Source organism: Triplophysa rosa, linkage group LG16 (genome assembly GCF_024868665.1).
Source record: "Triplophysa rosa linkage group LG16, Trosa_1v2, whole genome shotgun sequence".
Classification (NCBI taxonomy): Eukaryota; Metazoa; Chordata; class Actinopteri; order Cypriniformes; family Nemacheilidae; genus Triplophysa; species Triplophysa rosa.
The window spans coordinates 23,210,711-23,236,586 of NC_079905.1; the positions used below are offsets into that span (position 1 = coordinate 23,210,711).

Sequence of the window (25,876 nt, forward strand, 5' to 3'; positions counted from 1 at the left end):
ATCGCGCGAGCTCATGTAAGTCAACCTGCTCGCGCTCACCTGCATGTCTTTGTTTTTCACCTCATAGTGAGAGTAAAATATATTTTTTTCTAAAAAATAAATGCCGCGTTCACGTTTCACGTAATAATGCTGTGATTTACTGTGTGATACGATTGTAGTGCAGTAAGAATGATTCCTAATATCAGTTTAACACGCTTTCTTTGTCATGTCATAACTGCGTCGAGCTTTTCAACCAATGATTTTTAATGAAGACATTGTTATGACGCTTGTTGCTTGGCGAATTATGTCACAAATATAAACTCATTTTACAATATAATGTAATTCTAATGTAATACAAATCAAAATAATATAAATAATATTCATCATCTTTTAAGATCCCCTTATACACATTTTGAATGACAGAACATGTTTGGATAGCAATTGTTCCTCATCTGTATGAGTAGATGAATTTACAATTTAAAATGATTAGCTATATAAACAGAGAGTTGTATCAACAGATTCAAACACACAGGGTTTAATGACTGCTGGATTTGGGTCTCTTCAGATGTCTTCAGACAAGAGCAGTTGGCAGTCTGCTGAGCGGTAGATTATAGCTTTGGCTTTAGATTCAATGAGGAGTTTTTAATAGATGCATCAACGCTTTTCACAGTGATGTCTCTTTCTGCTTTATCTCTCATCTGTATTTCATCAGAATAGTTGACAGCAGTCTCTGGAGAACATATTTGGTTCAATACATGACAAAGGCTTGACAGCGCACGCACGCACACAAAAAATCATGTTTTTTTATTCTGCATTCCAATTAATATCAATCAAACTGCAGATGGTTTGTTTTGATTTAAGCCATAATAAATAAAAACAGCTAACTAACACAATAAAAACATGATAACATAATAAAAAAAAGTTTAAAAAAAAGAAGTTATCTCATTTTGGAACCAAACTCTTCATATTTACATGACAACGATGTAGGGAAAAAACAGACAAGTTTTTCGTTTGCATTTTTTAAAAGCTCCACGTACATATACTTATTGATGAACATTTGTAAAACAACTGGTAATGTCACTTTGTACGCATTTAGAGTCTAGTGAATGCAAATAATGCATCGCCGCTGGTGCAGGTAGTGGTGCAGTACATCGTAACGTATTAAGTATGTTGTGTAATAGGCCTAAATGTAATAAGTATCTGTTCACCCATGGGAGTACTGGTCTGAAAACGACATGTGTTCAGGCACATTGTTGACGCCTATATGCAGGTGCACAGTGCTTGTACCCTCTGCTTATTACACACACAGGGCCACATAGCAACACACAAACATGCCATATATTAAAAATGAAAGGATTACAATGTGAAAGGTTATTATTGTGTACATAAAGATTAGGGATGCACCAATCAATACTCGGGTTCAGGGTCGATACATTCCTTTTTTTGCTGGTTCGGGTATCGGACTAACAGGTTCGATGACAATGACAATTTATTTATATAGCACAATTAATTTCAACTACAGTTGACCAATGTGCTTTCCAGTAAAAGATATAAACAGGAGAATACAAATCACATCATACATCACATCAATCATACGCTCGAGAAAATAAAAAAGTCTTTAGCCTGGATTTAAACACACCCAGAGAACCGGCTTGTCTAATGGAAGATGGCAAGGCGTTCCAGAGTCTGGGGGCAGCAATGCAAAAGGCACGATCGCCCCTGCACTTAAGCCTCGACTTTGGGACAACTAAGAGATCCTGGTTGGATGATCGAAGGGATCTAGTAGGATGATATTCCGTCAATAGCTCACAGCGATAAGTAGGGGCCAAGCCATATAAAGATTTAAAACAAGGAGCAAAATTTTAAAATCCACTCTAAAACGAGCAGGTAGCCAGTGTAGTGAGCGCAAAACCGGAGTAATATGCGATCCAAATACGATCCTCTGCATAACCTGCGGATGTTACTCTTAAGCTTAAAAAAGGACTAACTATCATGAAACCACCGTAAAAGTTTTCATGCACTATATTCCAAGTCTTTCTTACATCATTCGATAGCTTAACAGTGTATGCGAGGAACAAACCAATATAGCATTTCGTGTCTAAAACTGCACAGAATACGCGAGCCGCGCTGCTTTCTCCTTTTTCCAAAGCGTTTGGGAGCTCACGTTCTGGCGTTTGCCGTTGCTACGCAAACATGGGCCACACTTGCCGTTAAGACGAGGAGATATTTACAAAGCATATATGGATTATATGCACTGAAAATACCTTGCAATAACTCTGCTAGTAGATTTATTTATGCTGTGATCACCTGTGTCTCCATCTTCGCTGAGCATTTCTATATTGGTCCACAAAGGGTGAAGCTGATTGGTTGGTTCTTGTCACATGACCTGCGGTGCACTCACGGCATTCTGAAAAGTTGAAATATTTTCATCTGCATGCAGCAGGTTCAGTGTCACCTATCGTCCCGGTACCAAGAATGTGAAGTCTGATGCTCTCTCTCACCATTTCCACCCTGATTCTGAGCCTTCTGACCTGGATCCATTCTTCCCCCGACCATGTTTCTGAGTCCATCTCGTGTGGAGGATCGAAGAGGAGATTGCTGCCAGTAATTTTCAAGCTCCGCCGGGAGGTCCTGAGGGTAAGACTTACGTTACCCCGGAACATCGTGCTACCATCATCGACTCAGCTCACTCCATTCCGGGATCAGGACACCCAGGTAGTCAGCAAACCCTCTCGCTCCTGTCTGCCCGATACTGGTGGCCTAGGATGTCTCAGGATATCTCCCAGTATGTCAGGGATGCTCAGGTTTGTGCCATATCAAAAACTCCCCATCGCCGTCCCGAAGGTAAACTGCTACCTCTACCTATTCCTCACCGCCCATGGTCACACATAGCAGTGGACTTCCTCACAGACTTGCCCCTGTCTGAGAAATACACGTGTATTCTAGTGCCTATTGATCGCTTCTCCAAGGCATGCAGATTGATCCCGTTACCCCGACTTCCTACGGCCTTTCAAACAGCCGAAGCGCTCTTCAACCATGTGTTCCGTAACTATGGGTTACCCAAGGATATCGTCTCGGACAGGGGTCCCCAGTTCATTTCACGAGTCTGGAAAGCCTTTTTCCAACACCTCAACATCACGGTCAGTCTCACCTCTGGTTATCACCCCCAAGCCAACGGCCAAGCTGAACGAAAGATACAGGATATTGGGAGGTACCTGACGTCCTACTGCCATGATCAACAGCAAGGCTGGCACCGTTACCTAGCCTGGGCCGAGTATGGCCAGAACTCCTTACGTCAGACCTCCACTGGACTCACTCTCTTTCAGTGCATACTCGGCTATCAACCCCCCATGTTCCCGTGGTCAGGAGACCCTTCTACGGTGCCAGCCATGGACCACTGGTTTCGGGAGAGCGAGAGGGTATGGGACTCATCCCACCAACGCTGACACCCGACACTCCCCTTCTCCTCAGTACCAACCAGGGCAGTTAGTATGGTTGTCCACTCGGGATCTTCGCCTGCGGCAGCCATGCAAAAAGCTGAGTCCCAAGTACATTGGACCCTTCCCCATACTGCACCAGGTCAACCCGGTCACGTACCGTCTGCAACTCCCAGCCCACTACAGAATTGCTTCTTCTTTCCATGTTTCACTCCTCAAACCCTATCATGATCCTGTTTTTGTTCCCTCCACAGAGCCAGATACTGAAGGAGAGCCACCTCCCCCTCCAGCACTCGATACATCCCAGCACATCTATTGAGTGGAAGCTCTCCTTGACTCCAGGCGACGAGGCGGCCGCTTGGAATACCTGGTGGACTGGGAGGGGTACGGTCCCGAGGAACAATCATGGGTGGCACGCAAGGATATTCTGGATCCCTCTCTTCTTACGGACTTCCACGACACTCATCTGGACTGTCCGGCCCCTCATCCCCGTGGCCGTCCTCATCGACCTGTGAGGTCTGCTGGAGCAGACTGTAGAGGTGGGGGTACTGTAACAAGCTCTCCTCAGCGATCAGCCACACCCCCTCCAGCAACTCCTCCTTCTAGATCCACCCGTTCACTTTCACCGGACTATTGACTTTCACAGACTACATTTCCCATCATCCTTTGCACCCGCCATGATTGCACCTGCACCTGATGCCCTTCTCATGGACACTATATGTACCCTGTCTTGTGTTCATAGTATTGTCAGATCTAGTTGTACTTTGGTTATTGTTTAGTTCCGACCCCTTATTCTCTTGTAGATTCCTAGTTGTATGTTTTGTTACCTTGTGGATATTACCCTTGTCATCTTGTGGATTACCTTTTTGTGGATGTTACCTTTCGTGTATTTTACCCTTTTATTGGATTTACCCTTTTTTGCCTGGAAACATTATTAAATATCTCTTCACTCAGTATCCTGTTGTGGCATCGTCCATCTGTCCCGGTGTATTGTTACACTTGGTATGTTAGTATGTTACTAACATACTGATCCAAATCAGAGCAACCTCCTCAGGGGTGATTTTAAGATGATCTTTCTCGCCAACGACTCTCTGCTGGAAAGTATCTCCATAGATATATCTCTTCTAAAAGCCTCAGTACCGCGAGTCCTAACGCGTCTCTGCTGGAAAGTCTTTATAATATTAACGCGGTCCATAGCTCCTGCCTGACTTTTATCCTTCTTTTTATATAAAATCCCTAATTACGTGGATTTTAGCGCTTGTCCTTGACAAGTTATAAAGTTACACACACAACGTGAGAGCATATCTGTCACAGCATGATAAGTATGCTGTGGCAGATTTTTCAGCGTAAGGACGAATGATTTGAGACGTTTAAAACGAAACTAACCCCAGTGTTCGCCCCTGTTCATTAGCAAAACAAACAGCTTGCTGCAGCTGAACATATTAATGCACATAATGTATTAACGTTCATACAGCTAAACCCCATCTGTCCATCTGCACTTACAGTATATACAGTAAGTTTAACACTGGCTTTGAATGTTCTATTTAGCCCGTGACTGACTTAGCTCCCTTCGCTATCATATGCTAACGTTATCCTCCTATATATACGGTACATGTACGTCAATTCAGACTGTTGATAAATATTACTTACATCGGCAGTTTTGTCTCGTTCAGTCGGTCTCGATCCCTCTTGAGGAACAACTTTGAAGCTAATCCTGCTTGTACTGTCCCAGGTTGATAAAGCACTCCGGCTTGAAGTGATTCACGCAAACAAGCAGGTTTTCACTTCTGGTTTCTGAGGGATTTCCACTAAAAATAACTGGGAGACAGACAGGGGCAGACAGGACCATGACAGTACTTAAAGGGTGAAATTTTATTTCTTTTAGCACTAAATTCATGTTCAAATGTAGACACTCACTTCATTCTGCTACATTATTAAATCATGTATGTATACATTATATTATATATTGCTTCAAATTCTAAATGAATGAAATAGAAATGTGTATTAAAGCTAAACATTTTAACTAATGTTGAGCAACATAATTATCTCATTTATCATAATTCATAATTCTTACACGCACTGAGCTTTAATTCTAAAGTTGTGAACAAAGCACCACTTTCTCAAAAAATATAACATTGAACACTTGAAAATAGTTCCAAATAGTAGTTTAGTTTATCTTTAAGTAGCATCATAAACTAGTGATATTTTACTAAATGAGCCCCTAACAGAAAGGTTTGTGATAAAAGTCCAATGATGTAAGCTGTTAGGCTATTTGACATTTCAATTTAAAATCATATTTGACAGGCACAAATGGAGACTTATGTAAACACATACGGCCTTGATGGGAATTTTTCAAATAACAATATTAAAGTTAATTCAAATGTTTGTAATACTGATGATTTATCAATGTATTCATGGGGTCGTACCATTTCAATTCCCCAAATGAATTATAATATTCAGAACAATAGTGTTCCATTTACTTTTAAAAAAGGGCAAATGTAAGATAATGCCAAGCTAGCTGATATTGTGTTTCATTGAGAATTTCCCCTTTTTTAAATAAGATCAATTATTTGGTATCAAGTTTTTACGGTTGTACCACATTGACATTCTTTTAATAATTTCCCAAATATTCTCTCAAAATGAATTAAAACCAATATATGTTGCAAGCCATTTATGTTTAAAAAGTATGGCACTTTTTCGTTTGGCAAGACAACACCTTTATTCATTGGCTGGTGTCGTTTAGAGCCTTTTGAACTTGCGATGAAACTTGGACCTTAACCAGCAGCCCCACGTTCAAGTCTATTATAGGGAGAAGAACCCTGGAAATCTTTCCTCATGAGCCTCGATTTGTTTCCAGAAGTGCAAAGAAGTGAATGAAGAAATCACAAGTGCAACAGTAGATTTGAAGCTCTTGGCAGACGAGCCCAAGCCCAGTGTTAGTTCACTCAAATCTAAGTAACAAACCACAGAACAATGGTGGAAATATCAGTGGTGGGTCAAAAATATCACCTTCTTCTAAAAGTGCAATGGACATATCCCCCTCGTCCCCCGCAGGGCTGCTATGCTCCTACAATTTACAGTGGTAAAAAACAAGCCATGCCCTTCTTTATATTAATTCAAATCAATATTCCATTTTGACTCAGTAATATATCAGAATACTGAATTGAATGATACACTGCAGGTAAATTCGGTTGTCACTTCACTTGTATTTCTTACTCCTGTTCTGTACACACACAGTTCACTAATTTACAGGAGTGACCACCGCATTTACAGTATCAACATTAGACACAATGTGTATGGAACCGAACTCAACAACCAGTTGTTAATGACGTATTTAAAGTGCCATCAGTGATGTGTCTTTGTCTGGATGTAAGGTGCAAGAAAATAAAAGTGAAAGAGGCAGATTTTGACTCGGGAACAGCTGCTCTCACAAGCCCTTTGCTAAAGTGACAGTGTTGCCGGGTCTTCATTGAAAAAAAACACAGCAAACAAAGATAATTTACCTTAAAGAAAATAAACCTTAAAAACGAAATGTTTTTATTTTATAAGACCAAAAATCTCTAATATCTGCAACTGACCATTTTTTCACATCTAAAGTGCTGATCTTTATTATGCAAGACCAAACACCAGGCATAAAAGCTCTCAAAAATAAATGAGCATGGCAACACTGCAGAAGAGCGCTCTGTGAAGCAGCCTTCTGAGCAATGACAAAACACAGTGCATCTGTCAGCGGTAGTTTAGTTTAAATTGACGGACAAAACCAGTAGAGATCGACTGACATCGTTTTCCTGATCATTTCCCGGTATCTGTTTTGTAATATCGGATTCACCGATAAACGGCGCCATCTGGTGGCTTTAATCATTCAACTTTATTTAACATAACAGCCATTAATGCACAAATGAGATGCGTTACATAAGTGCCTCATATGTAGGCTCTAAGAAATGATGTTGCCATGTTGTGTCATTTCTAACCTTAACCCTAACTTTTTAAGATTAAGATTTAAGAACCATTAAGATTTACTTCTTTAAAACGCCTAAAGTTATATAAGCATTATTTCGCTGATGAACATCTGAATAAATATAGCTCTTTGAAAATGTATTATTTATCATCTCCGCGAGCGACCGCAGTTTGAGTAAAGTTCTCAGTAAATGCATAGACAAACAGCTATTTAATCATTCTGACATAACATACCAGTTGAGAAATGCAATGATGTATGCGCTGTTTGTGTGTTACTTTCCTGATTATGTATTTATTCCAGCTAACACTATTCCAGTGTTTCCCATTCATTACGAAAATATTTGTACACTTTTCATCATAAGATAGCGATCTCTAACATTTTGCACTGTTGTTTCTGGATGGGCAAACCATGCATCTTATGTACAGTAGTCGCTCACAAACCAGTGTTGTGAGATCTTGCTTTCCCGGCACAGGATCATCTCTCTCGGCATCTGCTCCGTTCAATGAGTGGCAGAAGCAGCACATTCAACTAACCCAACTGCAGCTGTCTGTAATTATTCTTTTATCTTTTATTCTGTCTGACAACAGAAATATGTAGGGGTGTCCTCGACTAAGGACTGACATAGTCGAATCAGAATGATCACGTCTTGCCTATAGTCGACTGATAGTCGAATTGCACGCCTGTGTGTGTGCGTGCGTGCTTTTGCTCGCGCATGTGGGGACGACACCAGGTGGTTAGGGGTACAGCGCAAAGTGCAGCGCAACATTGATGCACAAAAACAATCAAACAATAACTTACAAAATGTGTTAGAACACAATATATAAGAAACAAAAAAACAAAATAAGCCAGAATCAAGTCACAATGTGCAAAATAAATGTGTTTAGGCAAAATGTCTGAAATGCAGGGGAACATATACAGTATTCAAAACACAAGCCACAAATAGTCAAATTATTGGACATTTTCCTTAAACATCACGTACCAATGCTGTGCCATACAATACTAGACCAGATCTTGCCTCAAAACTATTTTCAAAACTACTCGATAATAATGAATTTTTTTTCCAATGAGCAATGAACTTCCAATAAAGTGACTTTATTTACCGCATGTAAAGGAAGAATGCAATAAAGCATCTTACCATTTAAACAGTCAAGAAGTCCTTTTCACCTTTTTTCCTGCGGACACTTTCTCCGTCCCCCTGACACGCACGCTTGCTTTCAGTGCAGAGAACGACAAGATCCGAGAGTCTGCGCCGTGCTTGCCATGTACGGTGATGTTGGTCCTATTACTTTATTGTTTTCGTTTTTTGTGTCATGCAGCGCAAATTTCAGTCTAAGTAACAGACTCCGTGCATTTAAAGAGAAGGTGTGGTAAAATGTTTGGTAGTGGTGCACACATTCATGTGCGAGTCATCTGCGGGTGCGTGCGGAGCGAGCTGCTTTTCTTCACCGCTCTCACAGCACAGAAGAGGAGGAGGCGGCGAGATCCTGCGCTGGGTCACATAGTCAGACCTCACGCTCAACCCCAAAAAAATGTCTTTACATCATAAATAATCATTTTTTGCCTGCTACGCCACTGCCCACATCACCAAACTGCCATGATCCCCACTGCATAACACCTCTGTGACGATTCCACTGTGAGACTGGTAGTCGAATCACGCTCCTCCAAACATCCGATCTTACACTATTCGGGGTCACCCCTAAAAATATCTAACAGCTTTTTGGGGCATTCAGTTGTCTTCGTGGATATTACCGTTCAGATAGTAAACGCAAGTACAAAGCGGTGGAGTCACGAATATGATCATTAACACGTATCGGCATCTTGTGCCAGAGTCTCAGAAAATCCTGTAGGAAACTACTATTCAGTGACTTGATATTAGCCCGCGAATTATTCCTCACTCATTTTAGTCTATTAAACAGCACTGATAGCACGGGCTGTTGAATGCTTCAATCTGATTGGTCGACAAATGTTTTTGGGTATGCATTCACAACAGAGAGGTTAAAGTGTAGCCTACAAGCCATCACCTCACACAGCACCTGCTCTTCATCTGACCTCTATCATGTCAAACTTTACTGTTCATGGAAATACGTGCAGTTTCCTTTCAAAAACAAGTAATACATATACCGAAATCAAAAGGCATTAATGAACACTGATAGTCTACTGGTTCCTTTTCTTCTTCGTGCTGATTATAACTGATAACACATATGATTTGACAGACCTACTCTTTCATAACAGTTTTTACTGCTTAAGATGCACACAAGACGAGGAATAAATCATTTATTATCACTGGCTTTTCTGTCACATTACTGCAAACACGCAGTTGTGTGCTCAAACTCTCTCTCACTTGTACACACTCACACGTGACACACACGTGAGCTTCCGAGTCCATTCCCTCTAACGGACGCTTGAAATGAGATGAGCAAGAAAGTAGTCCTACCATCAACAGCATTTAAAAGATGATGATAACATGACACATTTTGGAATGAAACATTTGAACAATGTCCTGTGGTGTGGTAACCTTGGGATAAGTGAAATAATTGACTCCGGTCCTTCAATTATTCGCGTCGTGGCCGCATTAACATCTTGTGATGTGCATTAACTTTCGAATAATTGAACGGCCCGTCGTCAATCATTCCTTACATATACCTTCTAAAACTGTAGTTTCACAGGATTTTTACATTTAATTTGAATATTATAACATTTCTGCAAAATTGATATGTCTCCCCAAACATTTATGTACTTCTTTTGAAAACATTAGACTTTCTACCTTAATTTTGCCTGCTGATCCTTTTTACAAATAAAAATATTTTATTGTTGTAATAGGAAAATGAAATTTAACATCAAAGAACGTTCAACTTAAGAAATACGGGTTCTGCACATCGGGTATCAGGCACATAAACATGTAAGTAATTGGTATCTGAATCAGTCGATCACTAAAACGAGTCTTCAGCTGAAAAATGGCTAGCAAATACTATAACCACTGCTCTCTTTATATAGAGCTTTGCTTATATATATGTTTTTAGGGAGGGGTCACTAACCAATGTTTGTATTACCGCATAAACAGCATAAATAAAACAGATGGAATTAACATATAAGGCAAGCATTCATCAAACTTTTTGGTCATTAAACTCTGCAATTAAACAAACATTTTTCTTTCAGATGAGTCTGTTTTTATCTGCGACACCTTTTGCATAAGTTTAACAAACATACACATTCACAAACAATATTCATCACCATTAGAAATGAGAAAAGCCCTTATCCGATTGTCCGTGAGGATGATACATGTATAAATCACTACACATGTCGATTATAAGAAATAAACATTGCTTCAGATTGAGCATCAAACACAAAGTTGCCCAATCAGGACAAATGTTTGTTTGGGGCCATCAGCCACGCTGACTTCGTCCATTACAATGCTGATTTACTCTGCTCCCGCTACCCCTTTTCAACCTGAGAGTATAGCTAGCTACTGCCCCCTCATGGCGTGTAGTGAAATTACAAAAAAAAACATGAAAACCAGAAGAAAACATGGTAACAGGTTTGTAACCGTTACATATGCACCCCCTCAAAATTAGGTTTGAACATATCCATGGCAAAACTTTGAACATGGTAAGTATCAACAGTGTCATGGTCAGAAAAAAAAGAAACTGCATAATTGACAGGACCTAAACACTTCACAATTTTGTCTGGCCCTTTCCATCTACCAGACAACTTGGCCATAAAACCCTCTTCAGCTTTGGACAAAGGATGAGCGCGCACCCAAACTACCTCTCCTACTTGGAACTGGTTTTGTCTACGACGGAGATTGTAGTATCTTTGCTGCTTGTCTTGTGCTCTTTCCACATTTTCCTTCACCAGACGAAGAAGATGTTGATGTCTATCAAGTGTTGGGTAAATATGACTATTTGGATCAGGGGTCTTGGACAGTTGGATTGCTCTTTCCATTGGCCCTTTTAAGCTTCCTGCATGAAAAATCTGTGCAGGAGAATAAGCGGTACTCTCTTGCCAGGCAGTATTTATTGCAAAACGAAACTCAGGTAACCATCTGTCCCACTGTCGGTGCTGTTCTCCCACATAAGATGCCATCATCGTTTTCAGAGTTCGGTTAATGCGTTCGGTGAGATTGGTTTGTGGATGATAAGCAGTGGTACGCTTCTGGACAACACCCTACTGTTTGCATACTTGTCCAATCAAAGTGGAAGTAAACTGAGCTCCTCTGTCAGAGACCAGATGGGCAGGCGTTCCCCATCTTGTAAAGATCTCTTCTATGAGAATCTGTGCAATCTTTGGCGCTTTGGCTTGTCGCAATGGAAACATTTCCACCCACTTAGAACAATAATAATCCACTACCACCAAAAGATGCTCATTCTGTCGAACACTCTTTGGAAACGGTCCCATAAGATCTACTCCCAGCATATGACCTGGTTCAACAATGGGTGTAGACTGAAAATGACCGGACAACTTACTCAATGACGGTTTGTACTTTTGGCAAGTAATACACTCTTTGCAATGATTCCACACATCTGCTCTTACATTTGGCCAGTATACTATTTCCAGTAATCTGAGCAATGTCTTAAGCCTTCCCAAATGTCCACTCAACGGGTTGTCTTGAGCATAATGTAGAAATTAGCTCCGCAGACCTGAAGGAACGACCAGCTGCAGTTTCTGTCCCACATGTTTGTTGGGTACACTCCTGAACAAAAGACCATGCTCTATCATGTAATGTACACAAGACATGTCCTGAGGCATCTGTGACTTCACTTTTAGGATCAACTCTTGGATCTCTGGGTCATTTTGCTGTGCTGTGAAGACATTGGATATCTCCACTGGTAAGTTGGTAGGTAGGTTGCTGGATTTTGAAGCTCTCACTACTGCAATAATATCTGAGGTCGGTTGTTCTGGTGCTCCGGATTGAACATCAGGTACCACGTTGCAATGGCCTTTACTATACTTGACTGTAAAATCATAGCCTTGTAGTCGTATCGTCCAGCGAGTAAGCCGTGATGAGAGTTTGGGATGCTGAAATACCCAGGTAAGTGCAGAGTGATCGGTAACAACTTCAGATGTTCTTCCTTCCAGGTATGGCCTCGACTTTTCAACTGCCCAGATGACCGCCAAACACTCTCTCAGATACTGAGTACATGTTCTCTGCTCCTCTGAGTAGTCTGGATGCATATGAAATGATTCTTTCGTCGCCTTCCATTTCTTGAGTAAGCACTGCACCCAATCCTAACTCACTTGCATCCGTTTGCACCGAAAATGGCTTGCTAAAATCTGGGGTAAGAGAACTGGTGCTTTAGTCAAATCCTGCTTTATTACATTGAATGCTCGTTGACACTCTTCTTTCCACATCCATGTTGCTTTCTTCTGTTTGAGGGTGTGTAGAGGTGCTGCTTTTATGGAGAAATGTGGGATGAATCTATGATACCACCCAGCTAGTCCCAGGAATCTCTGCACATCTTTAAGCGTCTGTGGAATGGGGAAATTGTTGATGGCTGATACCTTACTGGGGTCTGTCTTGACTCCTTCTGCTGAGATAATATGGCCGAGGTAAGAAATATTCTGCTGCATGAAGCTACATTTCCCAAGGTTCAGGGTAAGTCCAGCATTGTGCAAACATTGGCATACTTGAGAAAGATGATAAATGTGTTCTTCATTTTTAGAGTACACCACTACATCATCTATATATACTAAACAACATTTTCCTTTGAGATCTCTCAGTACAGTCTCCATAATTCTCTGAAATGAGGCCGCTGCGTTTTTGAGACCAAAAGGAAGACGCAAGAATTCAAACAAGCCTGCAGACGTCACAAATGCTGTTTTCGGGATACTATGTTCTTCCATCTCCAGTTGCCAGTATCTGCTTCTCAGATCCAGCGTGCTGAAAACCGTGGCACCGTAGAATGACTCTAGTATTTCTTGGATTTGTGGCATAGGGTATGCATCAAGATGAGTTTTGACATTCAAGCCTCTGTAATCAATGCATAGTCTGGGACTCCCTTCGTTTTTAGGGACAACAACCACAGGGGATGTCCATGGTGAAACAGATGGTTGGATAATCTTTTTATCCAGCAAGTCTTGAATTTCCTTGTCCATGAACTTCTGCTTATCAACGGAAATTTGTAAGCTCTTTTCCTTACTGGAAGTTCATCAGTAGTGATAATCCGATGCTTGACTACACTAGAATGTCCAACTTCTTTAGAACAAACGGTAGGCCAACTAACCAACAGATTCTCCAACTTTTCTTTAAACAAGGGGGTAGTCTCTGCTTTACTTGTTAAATTCTGTATGGACTCACATACTGCCTCATCAACATTGGGTGTGGGAATGGCCAAGTAAAAATACACTAAAGGAATAACATTTTGTGTCATCAAAGGGTAAAATTGGATAACGTCTTTGTTTCTTGTGGACGGTAGTCCATACTGAGCTTTACTAAAGTCCAGCACAATTCCATACTGTGACAAGAAATCCATTCCTACAATGACTGGTACTGTTAAATCTCTGTCTTTCATGATGAACAGTGGCAGAGTATATTGTTGGCCTTGCAGGGTACACTGCCATGTCACCTTTCCAGTGGCTGCCTGCTTTTGCCCTTTAGCTAACACAAACGTTTGGCCCTCACTTGACTGACTTGGTTCTCCCTTGTTCAAACTCCTCCAGACTGACTCTTGAATTAGCGACAGAGAACTCCCAGTATCTACCATAGCCAGGCAATACCTATCACGTAAAACTATTGGCACATTGATAGTCTTGGTTACTCTTGGACGGGGTACCTCAACTGACTGCACCACTCTATTACTTGCTGGTAAGTATTTCTTCCTTTGCTCTTCCAAATTAACCTGACCCCAATACTTTTTAGTTTCATCAAAGTCACATTCAATTTGGGTTCCTATCCTGACCAGTTCACCAACATTCGTCACTGTACCTCTTAACAAACTCGCTAAACGTGGATTACAGTTACGTAATATAGCCAGAACAATCTCTTTTTCTGACATATTCTTCCTCCATCTTAAAAACAAAGCACGATAATGAAAAGCAAAATCTCTGATGCTCTCCTTAGGTCCTTGCTTTCTGTCCACTAGGCGTCTCGATGCTACATCCTCATAATCTTCACTTAAAAATGATCTCAAAAAGACCTCTTTAAACTTCTTCCAACAATTAACCTTCCTTCTCTCAGCTTTCCACCAATCTTTCACGGTAGCTTTCAGCACAATGTTAAGGGATGCTAGAATTTCTTGGTCCCTCAATGGTATGACTGCACAACACAGCGTACAATAAATAACATAGGATCTTCATCTTGTTTGTTACTGAAAGAGGGGAAGTCTAATTTTATGGGTGGATTGTAAGGCATTAACAGGGTTTTCTCTGGGCTGCTAAAAAGGCTTTGGTGAACTTCTTCGGGGTTACTCTGATTGGGGTCAGTAGCACGAACACCACTGCTAATTTTGGACATTGCTGGCATAGACGTTGGGGTAAGTGATCTAAACTTGGCTTCAAGTTGGCCATCTCTTCTTTTCAGACAGTCTACAATTGATTTTACAAGTTCCTGTATAGACACGCCAACAGTCTTCTTAACTCTGTCACATTCACGTTCGATTCGATACTCCAACCGATCTTCTATTCCCTTAGACTTATTCTGGAATTCCTCGTGTGAAACAAAGTCACTCATTGCTTTAGCACACTCATCAACTCGTCCTTCCAGCACCTTAATTTTCTCATGGAGTTATTCTATTAGGTTAATAACATCTTCAGACAGGTTTTCTCTCTCTGTTGTAGGTGGTGGTGGTAGTGGAAAATTACTCCATCTACACCATCTTCACTTTCATCTTCAGAATTTATGTATAGATAACTAAAGGTATTGATCATCTCTTTATTGGGTTCTCGGAGTTTGGTTGAATGGACTATTTAAAAAAAATCCATCTCTTGAGCACACTCATCCTCATCCAAAGCCGACTTACTTGCCGTAATGAAACAAAACGTTTAGAATCACACTATTTAGCTTTACAAACAAAAAGTTAAATGTCCCTGTTCGGGCACCATTATATAACCACTGCTCTCTTTATATAGAGCTTTGCTTATGTATCTGTTTTTAGGGAGGGGTCACTAACCAATGTTTGTATTACCGCATAAACAGCATAAATAAAACAGATGGAATTAACATATATGGCAAGCATTCATCAAACTTTTTTGTAATTAAACTCTGCAATTAAACAAACATTTTTCTTTCAGATTATTCTGTTTTTATCTGCGACACCTTTTGCATAAGTTTAACAAACATACACATTCACAAACAATATTCATCACCATTAGAAATGAGAAAAGCCCTTATCTGATTGTCCGTGAGGATGGTAATGTTTGAGAGTGTAACGCTAACGATTGTCCATTCACAGCGGTAGATGAGTCAAAGTTCATAAAATCCCAAGCGAGTAATCCAAAAACGTTCCCAGTGTAGCTGTATTCCTTAGTGTGTTTCCAGACACACTGTTAGCAAGAATTGCAGTTCGTAATCATGGTTCCTCGGGAGTGTTCACAGTTCATAGCTCACAGCCTTTAAACCCTTCACATCAGCTTTACTGATATGGGTTAAAACATAGGCTTACAAGACAGAAGGAATATATTTCCCACCAAACTGTGGAGTCCTTCTACAAATGAAATCCAAATAAATCACATTAAGAAACTAAATATACATTTATAAATCACTACACATGTCGATTATAAGAAGTAAACATTGCTTACTTCAGATTGAGCATCAAACACAAAGTTGCCCAATCAGGACAAATGTTTGTTTGGGGCCATCAGCCACGCTGACTTCCTCCATTACAACGCTGACTTACTGTACTCCCGCTACCCCTTTTCAACCTGAGAGTATAGCTAGCTACTGCCCCCTCATGGCGTGTAGTGAAATTACAAAAAAAACACATGAAAACCAAAAGAAAACATGGTAACAGGTTTGTAACCGTTACAATACCAACGGTTATATTATTCACACCTGCGAGACGCCAGAATGTCGCTATTGTAACGTTGGGATAAACAAGGACGAGAAGTGGATCCACATGCAGTAAAATTGTGAATTTGAGAGAAGTAACACAAAACAAAACCCTGATAATCCATAATAACAAAGCAAACAAGAAACAACCGCAGGAGACTTGAAATAACATTCAACAACGACTGCCAAATAACAAGTGAAACACAAGGGCTTATATACACACTGGTAAAAGGAGGAAACAAGAAACACCTGGGGAGATTATTACACAGAGGCTGCGTCCAGATACCCACACTTGTGGTCTTGGCCACTTGAGAGCGCGTGCACACGATAGGAAGTAAGAGCACAAGTGTGTCCGATGTCTTAAAAATGCCAAAGTGCAGTGACCGTAGCACACACTAAACTCACACTCGCTTGAATACCGCTTCTGAGCGGAGCAGAGATCTTCCGCTTCCGAGCAGTAATTAGGTATTTAAGCGTATCCCACCATGCATCATTTTCTGGATATGAATCATGAGACTTTTTGCTCGGGTCTCGTGAGATGTTGCGGAAAGCTTTCCAGTGTAAGTTATATGACTACTTTTTAAGGTTATATCTTTATTTAATCTATGTTTGGCTAACGTGTTTTTCTTTTGTTTTTGTTTTTTGGGTACAGCTGTTTTGATACAATACAAATAAAGCACTATAAAAATAAATCTGACTTGACTCGAATTAGATATTACATATAATTTCGTAGTAAAACGTAGTGATGCACATTTTACTGGTGAAAACTCCAGACAGAGTTATGTATTTTGTAAAACAGCTTGTTGTCTCATAATTAGAAACACCACATTAATTAATGTTACATGTTTGTAAGTGTGTCCCATTGGGTTAGAAATACTTCATGCTCACTTGGGATCTTCACGCCCACTAGAACACCAAAAACAGCAAATACATCATGAAAGTAGTCAAGTGGCCAAGTGCAAAGACTGCAAGTGGGGTTATTTAGACACAGCCAAAAAAAACTACAAAGGACTACAAAACACATGGCACAAACAGGAAGTGACTGAAAAGTCCAAAATAAGAGGGGGACACAGAACAGATGGTGACAGTTATGGTTACTAGTGTGTCAATCAACACAAATGCGGGCACGACTACCTGTTCTGTACACACGTAGAACGATCATTTAGTGAATTCACTTTCTCATTTAAATGCAGTTGTCATCGTGTGTATGTGGCTAAAATTGGGTGAGCATACGTGCCATTTTTCCCGCACTCGTCCTGGTCAGGATTTCAGGTGCATCCACCACATACGTCATCGAGGTTTATTACTTCACGTGGACAAATGCCACCTCCGGAGGACGCACCTGAAAAATGTCCAGGAAAAATGGCACATATGGTCACCCTATTCTAAAGGTAGTTTGGAGCCTAGTGGCCGGAAAGACTTTGAAACTCTTTAAATAAGACATTATCAATCCTGATAATAAATGGATTTCAAGAGATTCAAGAACATGTTGGAGTTGGTCTGGGATGTTAAGAGAGAAATGTGTTTGTCCTCCAGGTGGATGATTATACAGACCGGGCTGAGCCGACAGTCATTGACCCCTCAAAGTCAATAACAAGAGAGAGAGAAGAGCGAAGTGACCGTCCACAAGATCCTGCATGAGAGAACATTGACAGCTGTATGTGCTTTCATCAGATGATTTATTCTTGTGATTTTCTTTTTCGATAGAGCTGTGTGTGAGAAGCGAGCATGTGGGATAAATCCACCTCTGTGCCGTCTCACACTGGTCTCGTGTTAAGATCTGGTTTTGGTCTCTGTCGCTGCTCAGTTGTTGGAGTCCACGTGAGATGAGGCGGTTTTCTCAGAGGAGAATGAGGACATTGATGGCGCTGTGCTGCGCTCTGACTTTCTCAATGTTGGTGTTGAGTTGTACGCTCGGAGAACCCTCGCTGTACTTCTTCAGATTGGTGGTGGGTCTGTCCGACAGCTCGTGTGCCTGTTCACGCTGCATCTCTCACCTGAATCCCCAGCGTGATGAGGACGGCTGGTTTATGGAGCGTTTCAATGAGTCCTTCAAGCCGCTGCTGTCCAGATCCAACAGTTTCATCTCAGACGACACGTACAGATGGTGGCAGGTGAGCACACCACACATCTACAGACTCACCGCATGACTGATCATAGACTATAAACCTTAACAAGAGCATGAAAACAGACTTTTTCTTTCAGATGTATTAAGGTATTTGTGCAGGTTTGTCATTTCTCCAAGATTCCTACAGTTCACCTCGCATATAATAACTACATATGGGGGATGGATATTATGTGTATTTGGCGTGCTGTCCCGGGGAGAGGGCTCTGAGCTCGGTGGTTCCTCCGAACTCAGAGCGCCCGCCCCTTGTCCAGGGAGAGGTCCCCGGGTCCGGTGTGTGCTGCGGTAAAATAGGCTGATGGTGAGGAGTTGGATGCTGTGAAAATGTAGAGAGAATGAGGGTAAGGCGTCTTGTTTATTTGTAGGGGTTTTTCTCCCTGGCTAAAAGATGATTGGTGAGATTGGTTATTGGAAGCCAGCCGTGTTAGTCATCTGCACGTACTCCTCCCGAACGTTGTTAATAAAACATCATTATGTGGCGTAGACGTCCTAACCCTGAAAACATCACTGTATGGACCTGTTAATAGGTCATGTGATATCACCTCTAAACCACATGTCATGTAATGAGGTTTCATCGTTCTTCAGTGAATGTGTGAACACAGATGACAGATGAAAGCAAACACTCACGACAGAAGCGAGTTGACTGTAAACAGATGACGTCACCAGCGTGTAACACGTGTGCAGTGATGAAGGAAAGTACAGTGCACGATACGTTAGGATTTGTTAAATAGCAGTGATGGAGCTGAAATGAAAGTTAATCCTTCAAACTGTCAGTCAGATGTATTTAAAGGCCTTTTATCATGTCTACTCTACACACCGGCCTGTAACGCTGCGGCTCTCGTCACGCCAAGACTATAACATAACAGAGAAAACAATAAAGAGTTCAAAGGCTACATGACCATCACATGACAATCATCAGATCATCACGGCGGTGGGAGTGTCTGAACACAGAGAGCTGTGCCCAATCAGAGAGCAGCTTTCAGTCACATGTCGCTCAGGTCTTCACACACAAATTAAACAACATACCAACAACTTTTCTAGAGATTAAATGTTGACGTATAACAATAAATCTTTCCTTATCATCATGTAGTTTATTTGTGACGAGGGAGGCGTGACGAGAGCCGTGGGAGGAGCAAGCGAGGCCGGATCCGGCCTCGCTTGCTCCTCCCACGGCTCTCGTCACGCCTCCCTCATCACATTATTATTTACATTAATGCAATTGCATCCAGAGTGACTGACAGTGCATTCAGACTAGACATCTGATCCGTTTGTGTAGCTCGACCACTGAGCCTCAGGTTATTCAAATGAACTTTCACTGTTACTTTCATGTCTCCATACATGTATCTTCATACCATGTGTGTGTACAGTGGCTCCAGGCAGAGATGAATCCCTCTAATCTGAGCTCAGTGTTGGACAGATTATTCCAGTTGATCCCGGCTGATGAACACTATGATGATGGCGGTCCACATCGCTGTCGAATCTGCTCTGTAGTGGGAAACTCTGGGAATCTCTGGGAGTCTCATTATGGCTCGGACATCGATGCCAGTGATTTTGTCATACGGTAAAGAATCCTCTTCATCAGTCTCATGATTTCTCATCAGTAAAGAAGGATCAGAAGTGATGCTGAAATCCCGAATGATCATGATTTCCAGTAAAGACTTGCATTCCTAAAGGCACAGTGTGCATTAAAGGTCCAGTGTATAAAATTTAGCGGCATCTACAGGTGAGGTCGTGAATTGCAACTAACGGCTCACTCCACTCCTCCCCCTCCCTTTTGATGCACTACGGCGGCTTTCACTGATGTCTTCACAACAGATCTTGCAAAAAATGACACACTGGTCCTTTAATATATCCATGAAGCACTAGCACAGTGTTATGTGTTGTGTACTTACATTATCTTGAATGTTTCCAACAACATTTGAATCCATTTTCTTGAATCCGTTTTTCCAGCTGTGGTAGTTATACTGTAGGTGTGTTTGACTTCGTCCAGACGGATGACATCAAAGCATCATGAGAATGTTGTGAATGCGGTAGAGTCAAGTCACTCTTGTGATGCTTTAATGTCATATTGTGTTGTGACTTCCAGCAGTGAAAATGATGCGTTGTGTCTCTAAGTGTGCTTATTTAAATGACTAAATGTAAATGTAGGAAGAATGCGCGGGCGATTACATACAGTAGAACGTACTTTTCATGTTCGAAAACGCGTTTTCAAACATGAAAAGTGTTTTTTTTATGTTGCTAGGTAACCACCGAAACAGCTGTCCTGTCAGTCAAGGATTATAGCGCGAGCGCTTTAGTTGCTGTTAACTGTCATATTATCAGAAACTTTAACACTGTCCGAGCAGAGAGAGCTGGCAGCCAACACAAGTTTCTCCTTCATCATTGCAGTCTCCGGACGTTACAAGCAACTGTAAAGTTCCGTCACTCACCACATGGGAATGCCCGCCTCTCCTTTCATTCGATTGGACAATGGGAAAAAAGGCCCATGACGTCAATCGCTGTTCTTTTTGGCACTCAGAGCAAAAACGTAAGGTGTCCGGCGCGCATAAGCAACGCTCCCTGCCAACAGAACCCAATTCAAAAGAGGTCGTCTAACAGCAAAAGACCATCTGTTCTGTCTGATCAGGGCAAATGTGTGAACGCTCCCTGTATGAAAACAAATTACGAACAAAGATGAATGAAGTGATAAAAGCCCTTCAAACGAGATCAGATTTATGTGTGTAGAGTGTGCGGTGTGAATGAAGTTTGTTGAAGTTTGTGGTTTGTGTCCTCACAGAATGAATCAGGCTCCGACAGAAGGTTTTGAGAGAGATGTGGGCTGTAAGACCACTCATCACGTCTTGTATCCAGAAAGCGCTGTTGATTTGAATAATTCCACAAGTCTTCTTCTCATTCCCTTTAAAACTCTGGATCTGGAGTGGATCACCAGCGCGCTGACCACCGGAAACATCTCACAGTGAGACCAAACCTTATTCATGACATTAAATATGCGGCTTTCAAATGACAACGGTTATGTTGTATTTGTCCCTGACATTCACATTCCCATTTATATTTGCTAGTAGGAAGGAACACACAGTAAACTGAAAGCATGTAGCAGATTTGTTTCTTCGTTTGTTAACAGTGTTGTGTCGTGTTGTTAATGTCATGTTTCAGCACGTATGTACCTGTCATGTCTCACATCAGAGCCAATAAACACAAGGTCAGTGGATTTAGCTTTATCATATTCTTATTAGCATCGAGTGATTCTTACACATTCATGTTGTTGACAGGTGTTAATCTACAGTCCCAGCTTTATGAAGTATGTGTATGACTCGTGGCTGGAGGGTCATGGCAGATATCCTTCCACTGGCTTTCTCTCTCTCATGTTTGCGGTTCATGTCTGTGATGAGGTAAAAGAGTTTGACAGTTTCAGTTTGTTCAGTGTTTTTAGCTAGTAACTGGGAGAATGGACAGTCAGCCGGTTGCTATTACGAAATAAACCCCTTCAGTGTCATCTGCTTCGTGTCGGGTCTTGATCACACTGTCAGAGTTTATTATGTATTCATACTGAAGGTCTGGGGAACTTTGGTGGCTTTCTTTGGCCAAGGCCCGCCCAAGAGGCCATATGACTGACAGGCAAAGCAACCAATCACGTTTGGTTTGGTGCCGCGTCATGTTTAGAGCCGTGAAATTGTCCCCGCAGTAACAGAGCGGTGTACATTCACCAACGTGTCAGAGGTTAACAGCAATAACAATTTTTATGAGTTTTTGCCGCATACTTTTAAGAATGAAGCGTTTAGTCGATCGTGATGAATTCTTATAGCAACCATTGTAAACACGACAGCTTACTTCTTTGATCACACGTCTCCTGGAAATCCTGTGAAATTCAACCAATCAGATAACGACTTTGAACTTGCCGAAGAGTTTCCAAGAGAGTGTGCCTTGTGCATCAGACTGTTGCTGTGTCTGAAACCACTCCCTCGCTCACTCCTTCACTATTCCCTATATAGCCAATGACATTTGAGTCCACTAAATTGGGAAGAAGTGAATGAAAATTAGTGAAACATTTTGGACACTTACGTAGTATATCTTGCATCTGACAGCTCTGTCGTGGACATTCGATGTAACGCTTATATTACTGTCAGGAATGGTGAGGGAACAAGGACAGAGGACCCAAATGCAGACAGTGGGTAAGGGGTTAACAAACAGACTTTAAAGGTGCCATGAATTTAAAACACAATTTTAACCCAAGCTTTTGTTATATAAGAGGGAATCGTATTCACGCATCATGTAAGTGTCAGAACTGAAAACGCCCTTGTTACTGAGATTGCATCTGTTATTGACACCAGGCCCAGCGAACGCCAGGTCCTGGAATACACCCACCTCCACAGAAGAATGTCAACAACTACTTCTCTAGCCCCGCCCACTGGTTCGCGCATGACAGTACTGAAGTAACACTAGTTGCGCGGAACCAGATAGAGCAAGCAAGCAATAAACAAACATGCCATTAAAGATAGCTAAATATTGTGCCATCCCAGGTTGTGGAAGAACACAGTCGCTGCATAACCTTCCTTCGGATTCCGATATTAGGAATGCAGGGTTAAAGTTTATTTTTAAAGACATTCCAGATCATGTGGGAAAAACATGGAGCATTTGTTAGTTTCATTTCTCCGAGGATTCGTTCGTGAACAAGGCACAGGTCGACGCTGGATTTGTGGAGAGGCTAAAATTAAAAAGCAGTGCTGTGCCGTCAATATTGGATCCGATAGGAATGGCGCAGCAATCTTATGTGAGTAAAACATTTTTGTACTATGCGTCACTATTGCTTTGTTAGAGATCGCTTGATGTGCCCTGAGCACTATTCGCACAAGATTAGTATTACCTGGGGACCTCTAGTCATTTGTATTAATTGCAGAGGTTGTCTGTAATCTTAAACCATGCGAATTGGGATCTCTGTGATTTGGAGGGCTCATATATCATTTTTCAAGGTTTTATCCACCGTTTGCGAATAATGGAGGCTGTTTTGAAGTGTTTTGATATTATTTCGGGTGCTGGGTGATATCCACAAGTTACCTACCGGGAGTCTCCCGTTTGTTTATTTATCATGGAAACTCTCATGGCATTTGAGACCCGCGATTGCGGTGATCTTTTGTCCAGTTCGTGATCACGGGTCTCAGATGCTGACAGGTACGGTCATATATCATTAAACACCATACAACTATAGGCTATACAAACTATTCGCAAAGCCTTGCCATCACATCCGGGAAATAAGTCAGTAAACTTGAGTAAAATCATCCCGTGCGAATGCGTCACATGAAATACTGATGTGGGGAGGTCATTTATAAATCACACGAGGTCCCCAGTATAATGCTAATCTCGTGCGAATGGTGCTAAGTTGTGCAGAGGTGGGTAGTAACGCGCTACATTTACTTCGTTACATTTACTTGAGTAATTTTTGGAAAATATGTACTTTTTAAGTAAAATTAAAAGTGTGTACTTTTACTCTTACTTGAGTAATTTCTAATAGAAAATCTGTACTTTTACTTCGTTACATAACTTACATTGCGTGACGTTCCTTCGTTCCTTCATTTTAAAATATGCTTTTTAAAACGCGTTGTTTATTTCAAGGTTGTCGTCTCTTTTTACGGGCATTCCCGAGTGATCGATTCTTTTGAGTCGATTCTTTTGAAAGCATTAATTGAACAATGGGCAAAACCATTTGAATAGGCTAATGAATCAGTTCAAATGATTTGTCCAGTTCGCAGCACGATCTGAATCATCTGAAGCAGGATTACTCACTCCTCGTAGCGCGAAACTTAAGAACACGCAGAACACAAAGAGCGTTGGATGAAGTGGATATTAATCTATATCTATACAATCAAAACTGCAAATGTGTCATATTGTTTGCCAGCAATGATAAATGCCCGCCATATGCGCGCACCTGCGCGACCTGTTCGTCAGACACAGCAACATGCGCGTTACCTGTCAGACACAGAGACATGGGCATGCAGAAATATACATTTGAAGAACTGAAGGAAGAAAACGTGTTGATGGGCGTGTGGTTCACTTTTTACTGTTTGTTTACAAGTAAGAGCGTTTCACAACACACACGTGACACAACACGAGAAAACGTCTTGGTTATGGATGTAACCTCAGTTCCCTAATGGAGGGAACGAGACGTTGTATCGAGCCGACAGATGGGGTTCGTCCCTGAGAACCAATCGCTTCCGACTTCTTAGAAAAGGCCAATGAAATTGGAGAATTAAATTTGCATGCCGGACTCCGCCCCCGGATATCCGGGTATAAAAAGGAGACGGCGTGCCTCATTCATTCACCTTAGTTCTGAGGAGCCTGAGATCTCTCACGACTGCTGCAGTGGGCAGCACGTGTTGTGGCAAGAAGGACACAACGTCTCGTTCCCTCCATCAGGGAACTGAGGTTACATCCGTAACCAAGACGTTCCCTTTCTGTCGGTCTCTCAACAATGTGTCGAGCCGACAGATGGGGTTCCTATGGAAAACGCCACAACACTGTGCCCTGTCACAATCCCTAGCGAAGCGACGGTGACTGGCGTGAGCGCTACCGCGAAATTGTAACCTACCAGTGGGTAGGTAGGGGGTCCCAGAGCTTTACTTGAAAGGTGGGAAGGCCCCTGCCTTTGGTACTCTGGTACCGTAAGGCCACTGGGTAAGCGCTACTTCCTCAAGCGGGGGATGCGCTACAGAGACCACTTCCTACCGGAGGGAGGAGTTTAGTGGAGATACAAACACGGTCTCACCGATGGGGGAGAACTCATGGGAAGAATGTGCGGACTGAAGGAGTTAACCACGAGGTGGAGGTCCACCTAGGGAAGGTCAAGGGTTACCAAGGTGGGAACCAATCATGAGGATACATCAGACGGAAACGCCCTGCTGGGGGGTTACAATGTCCGGTAGCACTAGGTCCAGTTAGAGCTATGTTGTGGATAACTCAGTTGGTACCCGGCCTGAGGGGCAGGTGTAACCGGTTCCACTCGCACCACTCTGCACGGGCCTCGAACCGGCGTCGGTCCGGATGGGAGACGGGCGCTCTAACGAGGAGGCTAAAGACCGCAGTCTCTAGCGTCTGTCGCTAGAGCGTCTCTGTTGGTCGGGGAGTGAGGTTTACACACTGCACAGCTCTTCACTAGCTGGCCTCCGTTACACTCACCCCCCTAAACCTCACTCCCATCCGGGTCACGGCACCAATGTAACCGGTCCCACTTGCACCGCTCTGCATGGGCCTCGAACCGGCGACGGTCCGGATGGGAGACGGGCGCTCTAACGAGGAGGCTAAAGACCGCAGTCTCTAGCGTCTGTCGCTAGAGCGTCTCTGTTGGTCGGGGAGTGAGGTTTACACACTGCACAGCTCTTCACTAGCTGGCCTCCGTTACACTC

The 25,876-nt window shown here is 42.1% G+C and overlaps 1 protein-coding gene across 5 annotated transcripts in view; it reads left to right on the forward strand.

The window, feature by feature from the left end:
- st3gal1l3 (ST3 beta-galactoside alpha-2,3-sialyltransferase 1, like 3) overlaps window positions 1-25,876 on the forward strand; it is a 41,640-nt gene that overhangs the window by 139 nt on the left and 15,625 nt on the right. For 2 of the 5 annotated variants that reach the window (XR_008964582.1, XM_057355506.1), the window contains exons 1-6: window positions 1-15; window positions 17,894-18,471; window positions 19,850-20,043; window positions 21,259-21,438; window positions 21,636-21,681; window positions 21,752-21,871. The exon at window positions 1-15 is cut by the window's left edge and continues 139 nt beyond it. Coding sequence is in view for 3 of the 5 variants with exons in the window: in XM_057355506.1 (XP_057211489.1) it covers window positions 18,184-18,471; window positions 19,850-20,043; window positions 21,259-21,438; window positions 21,636-21,681; window positions 21,752-21,871 (828 nt within the window). In the remaining 2 variants the exon portion in view is untranslated. Of the gene's footprint in view, window positions 16-17,893; window positions 18,472-19,849; window positions 20,044-21,258; window positions 21,439-21,635; window positions 21,682-21,751; window positions 23,251-25,876 lie in introns of all 5 variants that reach the window. The other 3 variants (XM_057355504.1, XR_008964583.1, XM_057355505.1) reach the window with 3 other exon arrangements.